At 39.6% G+C, this 18,506-nt stretch overlaps 1 protein-coding gene across 1 annotated transcript; it reads right to left on the bottom strand.

Moving 5' to 3' along the window:
- Positions 1–839: 839 nt before the first annotated feature.
- On the bottom strand, positions 840–18,004 carry LOC104492850 (ribosomal RNA processing protein 1 homolog B-like). The gene is made up of 15 exons (XM_010135453.1): positions 17,927–18,004; positions 16,929–16,986; positions 16,140–16,225; positions 15,076–15,137; positions 12,778–12,907; positions 11,321–11,385; positions 10,608–10,771; positions 9,990–10,081; positions 9,074–9,171; positions 8,569–8,588; positions 7,917–8,042; positions 6,423–7,171; positions 2,854–3,000; positions 2,134–2,200; positions 840–1,030 (listed from the first exon to the last, which is right to left on the bottom strand). The coding sequence occupies exons 1-15, from the start codon at positions 17,954–17,956 to the stop codon at positions 840–842; spliced, it is 2,085 nt and encodes a 694-aa protein (XP_010133755.1). The 5' UTR covers positions 17,957–18,004.
- Positions 18,005–18,506: the final 502 nt, after the last annotated feature.

Genomic DNA, 18,506 nt, shown 5'->3' with positions numbered 1-18,506 from the left:
CAAGACACAGAAGTATCAAAGACTTCTCCCATGTGAGAGCATTATTTCAGGTGCAGTAAAGAGAAGCAGCCAGCTTACAATATGACAAGGATAAGCCAGCTTTAGCGCTTGTGTTACGGAAAATAATGTGGTGACTGTTCCCAACTCAGCACGCAATCAGCTGCAAAGGTTTATTTGCAACAGTGACCACCTGAGCAGCTAGATATTTCCCACCCCAAGCAAAGCTTGCTTACTATCTGTAAAGCTACCCAAGTCCAGCTGTTATAAACAGAGACATGAGGTAATCATTATTTCCAGAAGAAGAATTAACAGGATGTCAAGTATGACACTGGAAAATGGATGGCATAAAATTTTAAAATACAAGAGCAATTAGAGGGTTTAAAATCTACACTGACTTCTTCCATTTTGAGACCTGTCCAGGGAAAGACAGTTTGATAGCATGAAGTGCAAGTTTCCTTAAACTGGCTCAAAAAAAAAAAAAAAAAAAAAAAAAAAAAAAAAAAAAAAAAAAAAAAAAAAAAAATCACTGGAACAATCAAACCCTGAAAAATCCTTAAACAAATGAACAAGTTTCTCAGGAATGACATGGACAAAGACCATACTTTATGTAGACCAAACCTGAGCAAAGACTGAATTTTGTTTCTTTTCCGTAAATAGGCAAAACAAGTATTTCAGGATACAGCTGAAGTGGTGTGCAGATAGCGAAGTCCCAGATCACAATCAGAATTTTGTATGTACAATTTGTATTAACTTAAAAAAATAAGGAAGTTTAAAATACCTCCAGACAACACTCTAGGTTAGCAAAATGTCCTGTACAAAAGTAGGGCACATCTGTTTGTTTAACAGGATTCCACAGCAGTTGGTCTCTTCTTAGCTGATACAGTAAATGGTTTCTTCATTTGAGGCTCTCCTGCTGGGGTACCTGTGGGTGACTTCAGCACCCCATGACGGGGTTTCTGTTCAGGATTGAAAGCCACACGGGACGGTCCTTCTGGGCTCACTAATATACTTTTGTCAGTCTTTTTAAATTCTGTTGGAAAACAGGGAAAGAAGTTAAAAGAAATACCACCCCATGGAACAACTGAGCATGCCAACCAGTTGTGGAATTGTCCAACCCTGAAAGCCTGCCATAGATCCTTAAGTCCATAACTAGAGTTCAGAAGCCTAAGACTTGGGGAAAAAATGAAGAGATGGTGGTGAAGCACATCTCTTAGCAGAGACCCTTTGAGATTGGGGTCTGTTGCAACACACAAAGGATCTGTGAACCACTCCCCATAGTTTCACAGACCGCCAGAGACTCTCAGAAACAAGTGCTCCGGCTATCCGGAAAAGCTCCACAGTTCTGTTTAAAAGCTGGTGATGGATAAGAAATGGCTCTGGTCTGACCTTTAAACAGCACTGTTCTAGAGACTCCTGGTTGTCCCTTCCGCTGGCAGGTAAGCATTTCTACTCTTGTTATGCAGCTGTGTTACATTAACATAAACACACACCAAACTCCGCTATTCTCCATTTGAACTTGGCCTATGGCACATCTCAGACATTGGGGAAAAAAAAAAAAAAAAGCAAAAGCTAAATGAAAACATGGAATAAACTTCTATGCTGTTTAGCAAGACATTTATTTAACAGGGAAAACACTGTCTGCTTACACGTGGGATCCAGAAGGGAATTGACATTTATCGACTCATTACCAATAATAAATCAGAGGCAGCCAAGAAAAGAAAATATTAAACTTTGCTATTATACAGCCTGAACGTATGATCACATCAGCACCTTTGTGCTGGGCAAAAGAAGTGAGCAGTGAAGACTGTGAAGTGCACGTGCGTTCGCCTCAGAGCAGGCAGCCCAGGAAGGGGAGTCTGCTGCACTGTTTTCTACTGTAAGGCTCCACCTGCAAGTCAGTAATGCAGCACCCTGGAAGTTCAGCTGTTAGCCCAGACATGCTAAACTTTTATCATCTCCTCTGGACAGGAACCTGAGGATGAAACCATAAACTATATATAAATACTGACACTAAAAAGGACCAGAAGCATCCTGTTCTAGAGGTGAAGAGTACAGGCGTGTATGAGTGTGTACAGCTTCCCTCTTCCTTGACTACAAGAGAGTGTGGAGATACACAGATGTATTAAGACTCACCAGCAGTCGTGTTTTTATTCAAGCCAAATGTGACTTTTTTGGAGCTGGACGATTGCAGCTTGTTCAGCTATTAAGCAAAATAAAGACATAAAATAAAATAAGATTTCTGAGGCAATGCTACAAGTTCTTTCACCTGCACCTCATCAAAGCTGATGCAAAGCAGCTTACTTTCTTCCATTTGATTTAGAACTTTTCTAGCCCAAAGCAAACATACTCCATTTGTAGAGAAATCACATACTTTCTCTTACATCAATATGTAACTCAACAACAGACAAAAAGGATATTTGTGTATTAAATACACTGGCCCCACTGCACTCAGGCCTCAAAAGGGAGAAGATATTATATGTTAAAAAGGTTTAGAAAAGCGGGCAGTCTTCTGAAGCCCTGTGCTATTGCCAGCCTCCACAAACGGGGAGAAATGGAGGCTCGAAGTCCCTTAGCAAGACTGAATGTCAGTTTAAGCTTTTGCTTTCTTGCGAAATGAGCAGGTTCAGAATGGTGTCCTTTCAACAAGCAGGTATTTTTGAAAGCAGGGAAGAAGGAAGAAGAGATTTTAAAGATGCCTACAACTCATTTTCTGAAACTCTGGAGCCACATGTGACTCCACAGTAACAGCATTTCCACTTCTATTTGCCCATGTTAGGAGACTAACACAGAGTGCAAAAGACAGCATGAGTGAGATCACGCCTTTTGCTGGGGCCATCTGTGAGACTGCATTACCTGCAGGGGTGCCCTGGTGGACGAGATGGTGCTTCTGGCTTTCCTGAAGAATACTGGCTTTGGTAAAGTTGATTTTTCAAATTTTACAAAATCACTTCCTGGTTTTGCCTTCTTTTTCTTTAATGATGATAGAGCAGTGCTGCTTTCCTATAAAAAAGGGAAAGGAAAAAATGCTCTCAGTACGAAATTCTGTAGTTAACTACACCTCGTACAGTGATCAGTGCTCAGAGCTTACCACACGTGGCTTCTGTAAGAATTGCCACCACTGAGAGAGAGCTAGTAATGATGGTTAATTTTCAGGAGTTAATTTTGCAGTTAGCATGACTGAGAACAGATGTTTGAGGCAAGCTCTGCGCAGAAAGAGGAAGGTCATTGCAAGGCAAAGAAGGAAGAAGTTGTAAGATGTTTGCCTGGCCCATCAGACAGACACGTTTTCTTCATGTGAAGAAGCACACAAGTGCTTATTTTTTTTTCTTACCCTTAAGCAACATCTCTTCTACAGTACCTCTGGATACACAACTAATTAACAAACCCAGCTTTAGGCTAAGATGAAGACTTTGGAGAGAAAAAAGTGGAGTATGAAGTCTGACTCTATTCTCAGAAGTTCAGCTGTAAGTTTGCTGCCTCCAATTCGTACTGAGGATTGCCATTTAAAGCAATCCTCTCTCCAGCACAAGGCAATTCTTAGGACCTGTACATGTCAGTGCCTCTAATGAAGTGCACCACTCCAGAGCTTTCCAACCTGTCGTCTGTGAGCCCCGGGTATCTGTGGACTACTGTGAAGGGAAGTTCAGCTATGCTTCACATCAACCTATGGATGTGAAATTCTGAAAGCAGTTCACAGCCTTGCTGTGGAAAATGTCCAGGGGATATGGCCTCTTTCAATTTGAAAATCACATCTGCTTTAAATAAAGTGAAAAAGCAAGAGTTTCTTCACTTTCTGAATTCTTGAGGCAACTGTGAAATAATGCTGAACTTGTCTGTTTTTTCCCCTTCCCCCCGTCTCGGTATTTGAAGTTAATTCTTTGTAGGTATGTGATGTCTTCAAAATCAAAAACGAAAACACGTTCCTCATTATTTCGTGGCACAAGACCAGTATTACATAACTAAAACCAGGAAATAAAACAGCATTTCTCAAGCAATGAAAAAAAAAATAGCCAAGCCTAATTTCTTCTACATTTGTGCATTTTAGCTTTACCTTCCCCTTTTCTTTCTGAAACTGGTCTCATCAGCAATAGGGTGGCCAGCAGGAGGATGGAAGTGATTGCTCCCTTGTACTCAGCACTGGTGAGGACACATCTCTAGTACCGTGTCCAGTTTTGGGCCCCTCACTTCAAGAAGGACATTGAGGTGCTGGAGCGGGTTCAGAGAAGGGCAATGAAACTGGTGAAGGGTTTGGAGAACTTGTCTTACGAGGAGCAGCTGAGGGAACTGGGGTTGTTTAGTCTGGAGAAGAGGAGGCTCAGGGGAGACCTTATTGCTCTCTACAACTACCCGAAATGAGGTTGTGGGGAGGTGGGGGTTGGTCTCTTCTCCCACGTTACGAATGACAGGACGAGAGGAAACAGCCTCAAGTTGCGCCAAGGGAGATCTAGGTTGGATATCAGGAAAAATTTCTTTACACAGAGGGTTATTAAGCATTGGTACAGGCTGCCCAGGGAGGTGGTGGAGTCCCCATCCCTGGAGGTGTTTAAAAGCCGTGTGGATGTGGTGCTGAGGGACATGGTTCAGAGACCCTGGCAGTGCAGGGGGAATGGTTGGACTTGATGATCTCAAACGTCTCTTCAAACCAGATGATTCTGTGATTCTACGATCCTCCTACTGACTCGACTCCCAGATTTCTCTCCTTGTCTCTGTCTTCCCACTCCCACTCAACTCACATATATACATAGAGCTACCTGGACTGGGCAAGAAACAGCAAATGCTGTAGTTCTTTAGAATTACACATGGGAAGAGAGGCCCACTAGCCTGTGCACTGACTGGCCAGCCAGCCAAGAGACAAGCGCGGGGGTCGTGCTGCTGCCTTTCCCTCAGTGGCTATGCTAGTTTGTGCCAATGAGTAATTCCTATGAAGCTTGCAGGAACCCCATCTTGAATCTATTGCAGGTCTTTGATCCTCTTGGTCAGCTGCAGCAAAGCTTTACAAATGGAGATGGGGGGTGGCATAACTGTGTTTTCTTAGAAACTCAAGCTTTTATAGAGAAAGAAAGACAAGAAATGCCACATGGAATATTCAGGCAACAGGAGATAAAACCAAAAAACAACAGTTCCTACTTTGGAAGCCCTGCAGTGAGAAAAAAACCAGTCTGTATTCTGGGGAGAGAGAAATGTTTTGGTTCTTCCTTCTCAGAACTTTATTGTTAAAAAAAAAATAGAAAATGTCAAAGTTATTTTAATACTATTTAAGCAACGTTTCAAAATACATTTTTTCTCTTGAGGGACTGAGTGCCTGTACTACTTAACTAATCGTACAGTTTTAAACTTAAGTCAAACAGAGGTAAGCTGATAGGCTAGTAACATGCACTCTTTAGTCAGATGGAGATGGACTTCTTTTGTATTCTGATTCTCATTTATGCTTTATGAATTTTCTTTCCACCAAAGTGAGATCGTTAGGAAGACTTCCAAGAACATAACTGAACACCTAGTGTTAGGGTGAATATACACACAGGAAATGAGCAGTTAGAAGAATTTCAGTGACGGGAGAGGGAAGAACCTCTGCACTCTCTTAGCCATGCTACCAAAAACATACAGTGCAAAATGCTTCCTGACTTCCAAATCACTGAGCGAAATCAACCCTATTCTACTTATTGCCAAGAGGAAAATGAGGGTGGGAGGTAGAAGGGAAATAAACCTAGCTTGTTCCCAAACTGCAAGATGTAGATTTTTGAAGATGACTACAATCAGACCTTCCTAGCAAAAAAGCCATAGTATTGTCTTTATAAGAAACTGGACTATCAAAAACTGTGATCATACAGCCATTAACGACATTGAAGGTCACAGTGTCATATTCTCTTTTTCCTAAATACTTTGCCCATACAGCACTAATAATTTGTTTAAGATGGAGAAATGAGCTAGCAAAAGAAGCTACTATTGGAATTGCCACAGGCAATTTCACAAGGAGCTTATACTAATCTCAGTGTGTGCTGCTGAAAAAGGGATGTTCCACCTTACCATTCTCATCCTTTTGCCAAAATATGCCCTTCATGAACATGCTGTAAGCTCAACCAGATGCCCAATACAAAGAACAATTAATCCAGAGTCAAAAAAACCCCCAAAACCTCAAACAAAAAAACCCCAAAAGAAACCCTGTACCCCAACAACCCAAGTTTTAGCCAGCTGAGTTCTTTCAGATGAGTAGCTGTCACAGGCTTTAGTGTCATTGCACAGGACGGTAAGTCTGTGCGGTGGGTATGGATTTCTGGGAAATTGGGTTCTTTCCGGTTATAATGCATGATGACATCAGCATGCAACCTGCCCATGAAGCCCTGCACTCAGGAAGCTAAAGCCAAATTTGAAAATGATCCTGGCAGTTCATGAGGAAGGCAGAGAAAAGAATGAGATATACATACCCCCTTCCTGCTTTTCTTGCATGAAGTATCCAGAATTCCATTGGTTTCAAGAGAGTTTAGCACATCTTTTACTTTTCTCTTCTTTTTCAAGGTTGCTGCTTTCTGGCTGGAGACTTTCATACCTTCCAAACCAAGTAGCTTTGTCTTCGTCTTCAACTTGACCTTTCTGGAGAGTGCAGATTCAGAGTCTGCATCTCCTGACAGGGTCCCTAGCAAGCCCACCTTGCTGGATTTCATGTCAGTTTGCTGCAGAAGGATATCTCCATTCACCAAGACAGCACCTGATTTCTGTTTCTTTTTCACAACCTTCGGAGTTAACGGAATGACAGACAGGCTGACATCTTCTGCCTCACTGGCATTAGCTGTTCCATTCTGACACACTGGTTTTACAGGAATGTTTTGCGTTTTTGGGTTCATTTTCTTCAGTTGACTCTTTTTACCCTGTTCTGCGTCAGCCTGACTGTTCTGCGCAGAGATACTGTGACTTTCTCTGGTGCCAGTTGCTACATTTGTGGTCTCATTTGTCTCATTTACTAGCAATTTCTTTTTCTTCCCTTCCTTGTTATTTTCTAGCACCTTTCCCTGGCTAAAAACATTAGATCCAGATGTTTCAGCTATTCCCTCCTCGTAATTTCCACCAGCTGTTCCAGAATCAGCACTTGGACTGTCCCTCTTTCTCCTTTTTTTCCTCTTCTTCTGGGGAACTGATGCCTCCTTCGCACTTGACATCTCTTGTTCATCCTCAAAATCTACCCCAAAAAGAACATCATGTAACAAAGATGTGAAACACTTAGGTACGTAACTGAATTCTATTCTATTTTTTTAACTTTTCTTTTCAAATAGGTGTACCATTTTCCTGCTATCAGTCAGCACGACAGTTCTTAATATTACAATTGGTCAGGACATTGCATTCCTCTGACATCTGGCCTAATTAACATTTTGCTGATCTTGGCTTGTCACAGCTAACATCTAAGCCATTCCCTGTCGTAATCCTATTTTTTTATAGCAATATTGCTAGAAAAAGTTGTTAGTACCCTTCCGTTAAGCCCATCAGAGGGGTTCTCAGTAACTCTCTTCACCTTCCAGAAACACCCCAAATCCCTATATTCTAACAGTCATCCTCATTTAAGAAGACCAACATGTTTCTGTTTTCCTACAGTAAATGGAGCAATGCAAACAACTGCCTCTAGTTTCGCTTTTTATTGAAATTTCTGAGGTCATGCTTCCCTCAAAATTGGTAACAAAATTCCCACTGTTTTCAAAGACCTTAAATTCACATCGCACCTTCTTTGCAACACAATACAAATCAGCACATCCTGAACAACAGGTCTGCCTTCCTCAGAACAGCCCCTTAAATTCACATCGCACCTTCTTTGCAACATGATACAAATCAGCACGTCCTGAACAACAGGTCTGCCTTCTTCAGTGTATCTGACACTGTGCCAAATTACACAAGGACTGCAGACGGTCTTCCAAAGGCCGATTGTACCTTACCTTTTACTTTCTCCAACTTGTTTTTCTCCCGAGGCTTGACAACTTTTTTTTTTCGCCTTCTCCTGTTGAATTCATCATCGTCTTCATCTGTAGAAACATCTTCAGGAATATCTTGGGGAAAGATTCCTGTTGAGGAGGAAGGACAAGGTATCTAAAACCTAATAGTTCTATTTCTATCATTTTTGTTCATATACTCATCGTCTTCATCTGTAGAAACATCTTCAGGAATATCTTGGGGAAAGATTCCTGTTGAGGAGGAAGGACAAGGTATCTAAAACCTAATAGTTCTACTTCTATCATTTTTGTTCATATACAGCATAACTTCCACATTAAAAAAAAAAAAAATCAACTTCTTGTTTCTCACTCAACCTGAAAGAAAATCACGAGTGATTCCTATTTAAGTGAAAATAATAATCTTTCATTTACAGATGAACTACAGTTGCTCAAATTGTGAAGGAGATTTAGTTATCTCACCAAAAATATGTAATGTGTCTCAGTAAGATTTAAAAAACCAGAAAACCTCCAAAACAGTATTACTGAAAAACACATTTTAAAAAATGGAAAAGCTATTTGCAATACGCATTGTACAGTAACATTATATAGCTTTTAACAGAAAGAAATTACTGAACTCTGTGCACTGCTCAGTCCTTACCTTCTGCTAAGTCCTGGTACCTGAAGGTGGGAGACAAGGAAAAACAAAATGGTATTACTGGTTTAGTATCAATATTAACACTAGCAGCTTAGTGTTACTGTTCTTATTATGGTTTTGTCAACAACTTATTTTGCACAGGAAGTTACAGAGAGCTCGTTCAAGAAGAAATCTGCCTCAGAAATTCAGAAACTCAAACCAAACAACTGAAAATACGGAGAAAAGAGTGATGTAACGCTTATCCCATATCTGTAACTTGCATCACACTCAATCTAATGTCACATGCTGCAGTACAAATCCACCCAGCACAGACACGCTTCAGCTAGCTGCAGTTGTCTAGTACCAATGAGGAACGCTAGCACAGGTGTCAGGCAAAACATGCATGTTATCCAGTGCTGAGACAAGCCTGCTCTCATGACGTTGTCACCAGGACAAGCAAGGGTGGTGAGAAAGTGAAAGTTGGATAGGACAATGTGGCACATGCAAGGTGTATTTCAATAGAACTCACTTTTTGACCAGCCTGTACAGACGCTTTCTGTTAAGGGAAGGTGTATTTTTCTTGCTCGCCCATTCAAAGATTCTGTCAGCAACAGCCTTATAATCAAACTGTTGGAGGAAAATACGATACAGTTTTTCTTAGTCAGCTTACTCATGCAAGATAAACCAATGCAACTCATGTTATCAATAATTCCAGAAGCACATGCATCCTTTAAACAGCTACTTCCTTTAAACTCAAAGTATTTTATCTCTGTTGAAATTTACACCACGTTCACACACGTATACTGACTTTTACAGAGGGCTGCTTCGTTAACAGAACAGTCAAACTCACTATCACTTTCTCAAACGTTCCTAGCCTTAATTCTTACTGAAGAGAAGCCAACCAACTTCAAAACTCCCACAAATATTTAGCTAAATATCAGATTTAAAGTGTGTCATGTCCTAACACTTGCTAAAGAGCCACTGAAGCATGAAGCGTATCTACCTGCATGTCTGTTTGTTGGGTGGGTCTGTCAAAACACTACACTGCACTGCAAGTGGATCTAAAAGAACACAGACTGCATCATGTTACCCTCTCTCCTACGCTTTTCATCATCCATTACTTTTGCACTTATTGTCAATGAAACTTATGCTGATTGCTTCACCACCCACAGTGACTTCGCTTTTACCATTCGTTTTTGAACTCTGGAAACAGGAAGGGAGGAGCAGAAAAAAAAGAAGGTATGGGAGAGAGAAAAGAAGAATTCAGAATTTACACATAAATTTATTTTCTTATAAACTACTCACAGACTACATATTACATAAATCACACCTTACACTACAGCAGAAAATTAACATCCTTCATTTCTGCACTTTCTGCTTGAAAGGGACAAGAAAAAAACAAAACAGAGGGAGAGTATCAATAACAGAGCAAACAAGGCACAAACCTGAAGAACGGCCCCAATACCGTCATCAGCTTTTTCATAAACATCCTCTGTTTTTTCAGAGTTTTGTGCTGATGTGCTTGGCAAAGATCTGTCTGCTATTATAAAAAAAGACTGAATATTAATGTTTAGTTTGTAAAAACTGAGATAGCACACACTACTCCAATAGATGGAAGATCAGATGCATTCTTCTTCATGCAATCTTGTGAGCCTGGTCTGATTTAACTACTTTATGTCACCGTTATGCAATAGACAACTGTGGCATTACCTGGCCTTTTTTCAAATTTATTTTTTAAATTAAACTCCCACAGAACGCCAAAACTTCATATTCTACAAAAACGTTAAGGACATCCAAGTGCCAAAAGCCAGACTGGGTTATCATCTAGCACTGCTGCAGGATGCTGACATTGCCTGGTTTTATCAAGACTACTGTGATTTTTGTGACGCGTTCTTTTGGAGTCACTTTGTTTAAGCACATCTGAAGGGAAGACAGTAAAACACAATTATCCTTGCAACGCCTTGAACATGTGCTTGAATGGTTCAGAGCAGAAATGTGATTTTAAGAAACAGATTTTTAAATCCCAGCAAGTGATACCAAGGCCTATAGAACTTCCTCCTCACCTGTGGTCTTAAGCACCCCTTCAATTTCCTGTTTGTTGTCTTCCGACACATCCTCCTCATCGCTGTTGCTAGCCAGTTCTTTCATTAGGTCCTCGATGGCATAGGGGGACTGATCCACAATGACCTCAAAGATACCAGTGGCTACGGCATGCAGCATGCGTCGACTGCATTAGAAGAGAGCAGACATGAGAGCTGAAAGGCAGAAGCATACACACCCTTTCCTCTCACATTAAAAAAACTGGAAACTTAAGAGGACCAAAGGAAAATGAGGAAGAAAGAAGAAAATGGAAGAGCATCTAGTTCTCCAGATGAGAAAAGTGAACCTGTTACTGCCTAGACAGAACTCCTTTAACCCACAGCGTCCTGCCAATGTTCCCCTTAAATTTCACTGTTTATATGCTTCTGTATATTACACTGCAACAACAAAGAATCTAACCAGCTCAGCTGTTCTATTAAATTTTTTTCTGTTGAAAAAAAAGACAAAACCAACCAACTGAGGTTGATATAGTTCTGGTAAATCCATGAAGATTATCTATAGCTTTGATAAACGCTTTATCTTCAAATGGCTGTACACATCGTTAGTAAAATATCCTTCTTTCTCTACAGTCTGAAATTACACTATGACTCTTCTTCAATCTATTTATTACCATGTGGAGTGGTATATGCAGAATTTCCTAATTCTTAAAGAAATATTTATCCTTCATTAAACTTACTCCTTTGATTTGGCAGCAATTTTGCAGAAAGGTTCAATGAACTTGAGATTCTGGTCTGCTGTGAGCTATATAATAAGAAAGGAAAAAAATAAGTGAGTACAGTAATTATTGTACGTGTACACTCAATTTCCTTGAATATTTTGGTGTAGGGGGATCTTCTTTAAGAAGCTGAGTCAAAGTCTTTCAGTATACTAATTTCAGCTGTCAGAAGTATCCAGTGACTGTAGCCACTGCTACCACTAACTTTCAGATATTCCCTGGAAGCATTATGAAAATGTTTACTACTTCGCAGACTTTCACCTACCTAGTACAGAAATATGACAAAGCTTCTTATTTTAGATATGGAAACATAACACAGAGAAAAATAATTTTGTGCATTTTCATGAAGAAGGTCTGTAGCAGATATTTATAAGATCTGGGTTTCTCTCTGTACTGTGTGGACCAAAACACTCTCAGTTACAGTAGTAATAAAGATAAAAATCCTTCCCTAAAATCAATTTAAGAGCATCTGCTGTGATTTCAAATAGTCTAGGAGACTAATTCCCCATGCTTCCTCTGAGTGGCTTAGCCACAGTTTTGTGACTTTGGAGCTGCAGAAATTGTTCAGGCTCGAAGTGCAGGCACATCTCTTGTGCAGACATCTTCTCTCCCACACTCCACAGTCCAGAACCACAAAGGTTGCAGGCAGGATTGCTTTCAATGCTGACCGCAAATATAAATGGAAAATCGGTAATACTGTTGCAAGCAAGTAAATGAGCAAACGCCGGAATGGAGGGTAGCGGGCAGCTCACCCTAGCAGAGTAACAGGAGATAGACTCTTTGGAAGAAGTTCATCAGTGACAATTGCAGTAACAGGATTTCAGTTGCTACAAAACTCTACATCACTGTAACATCTACCAGAATTAAAGGCAACCGAAACAGCAATATACAGACGGCATCCGCGAAATTAACGACTGGATGTAGAGGATAAATTGCTCAATGCACAGCCAGCAAGGTTTGAAGCCAACAATAAGCAAATATTAGACAACTTTGAAAGCTCCCTTTCTTCCTCCATTTAGGTGCCATACAATCAGCCAAAGGCAGGCTTTATGTCAGTTTTTGCAAAAGCAAAGACCAGCAAACATCTTCACGCACGGAAAAGATGTTAAGTCCTTTCTGTTGAAACAAACATGAGAAAGGTCTAACTCTTCTATCACGATCTCCAACCTCAACTTGGAGGAGTACACCAGTGCTCAGGAACATGAGAGAAACTACTATGTTATCACTGTCTGCGCTAAAACATGAATAAAAGTAAGAGTATAAATTGCATTAAGTCACTTTCTCCATTCTTATTCACTGTTGCTACGATACATTTAAAACTCTTAAAATGTACGTAATCTAAAAATAAAATTTCTTCTAAAAGGCTGCATGCTACAGTTAACACTAATTGGGAAGAAAATTACAACGTATTTTCTAACCTCCTTTGCACCAACTTTAGCCAATTCATTCAGATAGATGTCAATGAAATGAAACTTTATCCCAGTGGGAACATTGCTGTCTGGGTCCATAACTTCCTTCATTTGTAGCTGCAGGAATAGTTCAATTAGACTAAAAAAAAACAAAAACAAAAACCAACAGAACAAGACATTAATTTTCAGTCGCTCACGTTCTTCTTTCTTTGAAAACAAACTCTAGTCACTCACGGTTTTACCTATTCTTTAAGATGGCTATCCAACTCTCATGATAAATACATCCAGTGACCAATTTTCATAACTTAAAGCAAACTTCAAAAAAAATTAATCCATAAACAGAACACCTTACAGTCTAGATGATTTTGTAGCATCAGACAACGCACTCAACGCTGTTTGCTACAGTGAAAGCTGCGGTTTTAAAATTCACACCTTAATTTGGACTGAAGTTTATTATCTCATTGCCATTTGAGCAGGGCATTCTGAAGGCACAGCTGTTGAATTCATCCGTCCTTGGTGGGCAACATCTCATACCCTTCCATTTTATGAGACAATTTTCATTTTCGTGCACACCCAAGGATTAAATTTAATACTGATCCTTCTCAAACTCATTTCAACTGTGCAGACTTTACCTTTGTTAAAGCATGTTATCCACTCTCCCTTAGAGCAAAAATTACACTGAAGAACAGATCAAGGGCTAAGCTAGGGATAAAAAAAAATCATCCCAATAGGTCAAGCCAGAAATGACTGAGCGGTGTACAAGCAGGACTGTTACCAACTGTTACTGTCCAGTTACTGACTTTTGGAGTACTAACAAGTACTACTGGAATGACATGGCTCAAAGGGACATGTTGTCATTGCTGCATCTAAGTGGCACGTGGGTCTTCTTTTATCTATTTTTTTTTCTTCTGAGGCCTATTTTTGCTATCTTTTGGGAAAGATTTGTATATTTGTGAAGCTTTGTATATTCCATGCTTTGTCCCTTGGAGTTCTGTGGGACCTCCTGCAATTTTGCCCAGAACAAATGTTTCTAGTTCCAGAGAGAATTTAAAGCATTCCAAAACCACAAAGACAACTTCAGTTTTACTCCTTTCTTAAAAAGCATTTTAAAACAAAAGAGAAATGGAAGACACGCTAGGCAGCTTCTAAGCTCCATCTGGGAGGAAAAGGCAGCTCTCTGTCTCCCTGCCTCTGCAAGAAAGGAATCATGATCTCTTTCCACACTGCCTCTCTCTGGTAGTGAAGGCCTCCAGGCCATCCTTCCAGTGAAGCTGGAAAAAGGGAGGCCAAAGCCCTAAGAAATCTAGTCAGAGATGAGTTTGGGTGGCCATATCTCTGCCATGGGAATGTGTTTGGGGAAGAATGGCTTCAGCTTTATGAAATTTCCTCCCACACTTTCTGTTCCTGTCAAGGAGTGTTTTCATCTCTTCAACCTGTGGACATTTACCCAATGCAAAATGATGGTAGAACAGAGATGATGGGGCATACTTTAGCTTTGCATTCCTTTCTATTTCCAAAAAACCACGCATTTCACTTTTCAGAAGGGAAGAGAGAGAAAGGATAACCTTAACCCTAGGTTATCAGGCACTTTACCAACTCAAACACTGAGCAAGTTTAGAAGTGGCTCAGGAGCTCTAGGCAGAGCAAATGACTGCCATTACTTGCCATTGGACAGAATATGGAAAAAATACAAACAAACCCACTAATTTCTACAACAAACAGGAAGCCAGTTTACAATTAAGGAGTTCTGTCTTATCAAAAGACAAGGCACCATCATCAAACACAGTAAAATAAAAATTAAAAAGAGTCTCTGCCAATCAGAAAACCCACACAACTGGAAAAGATTCCTTTCCTGTATTTTCTGGGATGCAGGTTCCCTGTCTAGTCTCTCCACAGGTGATACTCCATTGACAGGTCTCCTGGTTAAATCAGTCAGATCTAGAAAACTCAGTGAAAAATGCGGGGCCCTCAGATTTCACAACTGCTTGGAACACCACATAACAATCTCCTACATTCAGGTTTTGCATGAACATACATGAATTACTTTCTCAAATCTCTTTCTGTGAAATACCCACTAAATGGCTTAGGTGAACACGAGAATTTTTGATTGCAGTGTGTATTTAACTTAGTGAAGCATATCCCCTAACTTTGTTTCTAAACTACGTACCAGAATTGACCTGAAGGGCAAATAAGCCTTAGAATTAAGACTTCATGACAGCACCATCCATGGAGAAAAGGGATCTATTAAATGAAAATATATTTGATAAAGGTAAATTATGATGCCTCTACTTTCAGAAATCTGCTTACCTTTCATTCCACTCATTTCTTTTCAGCACTTCAAAGGACCGCCTCAAAATCATACGCATTAGCTGCAAAGTACAAAACTTGTTATTTATGTTGTTCATGAAAACAGATGAAGTGACTGCAATATGAATAGACTTCTTAGTAAACACCTTCATAGCGCAACAAGCTTTCTCTTATGAACATTTTGATAGACTTATCTATCCTGTCAAGCAACAGAAGGACAGTGAGAAGCTCAAAAGGCAATAAACTATTTTCCTATCCTAAGCACAGAAAAATCCATGACCATTTCTATGACAGAGCTTTCTCTTGCTCCATCACTCTGATTTCTTTAAGTGCTGTCCAATCTATAAAACCCCACAGCTTAAAAAATGTTATAATCCACAGTTATAAAACAATATGTGACAGATTATAATAATAATAATAATTTCATTTACTTGAAACTTGCACTAGGAGACAGTCATATGTAAAATAGCTACATTAACTGGTTCAAAACACTTCACTTACTGAAAGAATCGATTTCTGCTAACACTGAGAAACAAAAAACAGCAGGAAATGCGACCACAATTAATTTCTTTCAAAGAAGATTCACGTGATTTTATTCTTTACAAAGGTAGGTCTTTCAAGATCCTTCTCTCACTGATTTTAGTATATTTGTTTTAATGTCGTGTTTCCTATAGAAATAATGTACTACAGTGGATTCTTTAGAGGTCAAAAGTTGGGGTTCTAGTGACAGCTACTTTATACAAAATCATAAGAAAGTCTTTAAATAGTCTGACCTAAATAATTGATGTTGATGCAGTGTCCTCTGAGACAGTATTTTTATTCCATATAGAAATCAGTGAGAAACATCACTATGTTATAAAGGAAGGCAAACGAGAAAGTGCTAGTAGCTTTTAGATTTGCACTGGTGAGTGAAAGCCTTTATGTATGTCTGGCAATGCGTCAAAAAGACAGTTACTTGTCTTCTCTCACAACATACATACATGCACGTGCAGACAAAGCTGCCTTCCAGCACACCACCAACACGTTTTTTTCTTGCAGAAAAGATCTACGAGAGATAGTATTACCATATAGAACTTATCAAGACGCAGACTGTCTATCCCATTCCATTCACGGCTCATAGTTTGCCAAAACGTCTGAATGAACAAGTGCCCTGTAAAAGAGTAAGAAAAATATATCTGAATGCCTGGCCCAATGGTTTAATTTGCTAACCTAAAAAGTTCTCAAGAAACCACTTTGACATTAGGAAGGGATGCATTTCCCTATGGATTTGCCCAGCAACAGGCATAAAGATACAGGAAGACATGCTTGAGATGGGTACAAGGACAAGTCAATTAAACTTCACAACACAAGAAAAGGCACACAACTACTTTTAAAGACAAATGTAGTTTCAGGGACAGCTTTGTATCCGTTTTCTGTTATATACACACAAGTTAGAGCAAAATATCCATTCTGCATCATTTCTACCCACACGAGTTTTAGCATTGACGGAGCCCTCTGTTTCAAGTGTATTTTGAATACTAGGTGTTTAACAGCTCACAAAACAATGTTGGTTTCGAATAGGAAATATACAGAACAAGTAAGAATGGCAAAGTAAGGGGACAAGTTTGCTTTGCTACCCACCCTGCAAAATCTCACTACTATCACACTGGAGATAGATACAACTCTTCCCCTCCAAACCAGAAACAAACTGCATCTCATGCTTCCCTTAATGCAATGACACACAGCAGCTGGACAAAAACAAAGAAAAAACAAAGCAGCACCCGTGCCTGGCTGTCTCTATTCTGACACTGTCATAGAGGCCTCAAAATCCAAAGATCACAGTACCTTACATGAGATAAAGAAATAATACTTACGAGCTTCTGTATTCTGAATCACGTGGATAAGCTGTGAGATACTGTCTGCAAGTTCCTCCTAAAAGTAAATAAATATAATTAGTGTAGCATGTTTCAAAGTTTGGTCTCCTCATCAAACATCCAATCAGGAAACAGCAAGAAATATAGGTATCACGAAACATCCCTCAAAACAGGAAGTATTCTTTTAATAGCTGCTTTAGCACTGCAGTTATCCTTTCACTTAGATTAGGTAGTTGTAAGAGAAGACTCAAGGGTATCAAGCCCTGTTCATTTCACCAGATCTCTGCACAAATCATCTTTTTGACAGCAGACACAATTATATTAGGAGGAGAAAAATCCCACGTATTTGAATTAACATATGATGTAAAAATTTCAGTTTTCATGTAGCTGTTTTCATGTAGCTTAATTGCAGGTGAAGCAATCTGTGCTATGTGTGAGATAAACCTTGTGTATACAAACAGACAAGTGATTTGAAAACTGATTAAGTGAGGTTACTAAGATTTGGTACTCCAAAACTGGTATCTTTTAAAAGTAGGGAGACAAACCGGTAGTAGCTGACAGAAGTCAGCAGTAAAGACAAAGCTGGTAGTACAGGAGGTGCCACCAAACTAACCGAAGTAAAGCAAGTGTGAAACTTCCGAACTAGGCTCACTAAAGATTGCACCTAGGTTGCTGTTAAGAGCAGCTTGCTATTACGGCTTTAGTTCCAGCAAATCAGTGCACTTCTGCGCTTTGTAACGCTATATACTTCAGTTCTGGTTTTGGAAAGTAAACAGCTACGAATGCCATTCACAATGCCATTTAGGCTTCTGTTCATGTGGTGAAGATCATGGAGTTAGTCACTTCTCCCGCACATGCCACATATGAGCAGCAGGGGAAGAAAAAAAAACAGGTGAGCAAAACTCCGTAAGGTAATTTTCACTATCCTAAATTAGTATGGCCCTATAGGGTATTTGAGAAGAGACCCACTCAAGCAAATATAAAACCTGTTACTATACCTGTAGCAGAGGTTTATCCTGCATCCACATACAATAGAACAGGCCCTTCCATATTTTTAGCAGTTCTTCCTGGCTGAAGCCACCTACAGTACAGAAAAAGTCTGAATGAAAATGAAAAAAGCATTTCCATGAAAATATTTTCACACACTTCCCTTTGTTCCCTGCTTGCTTCTTTGGTTTTGTTATATTCTCTTGGGTAAACGTTGGTTCCTACTACAAGCACACTAACTGGAAGGCAACATGGCATAGTTTGGTGATTCCATGACTGTAAGCTTCACCCTTGTACTGAAGGAACACAAGATTTCAAAGAATCCACAGATGAGATGACAAATATTTTCACTATTAACAGTATAAAAATTCAGATTCTAGTCAATATCACACATTACATAAGGAAAATGCTACACGGAAAATAAAATGTCAGTAGTAGTTGCTTAAGAACTGGATTACTCATGACATCATTTCTGGAAGCAAAATTATAACTGTACTGTCACAAGGCAGCTACAGTAATCTACTATGGGTAATTTCAAACTACGGCCTGTTAGAAACTCCCAAGTAATTTCAATAAAAATCACATTAAAAA

Source organism: Buceros rhinoceros, unplaced genomic scaffold (genome assembly GCF_000710305.1).
Source record: "Buceros rhinoceros silvestris isolate BGI_N320 unplaced genomic scaffold, ASM71030v1 scaffold10744, whole genome shotgun sequence".
Taxonomy (NCBI): domain Eukaryota; kingdom Metazoa; phylum Chordata; class Aves; order Bucerotiformes; family Bucerotidae; genus Buceros; species Buceros rhinoceros.
The sequence above is the reverse complement of the archived record's forward strand: the minus strand, read 5'-3'. Positions and strand labels throughout refer to the sequence as shown.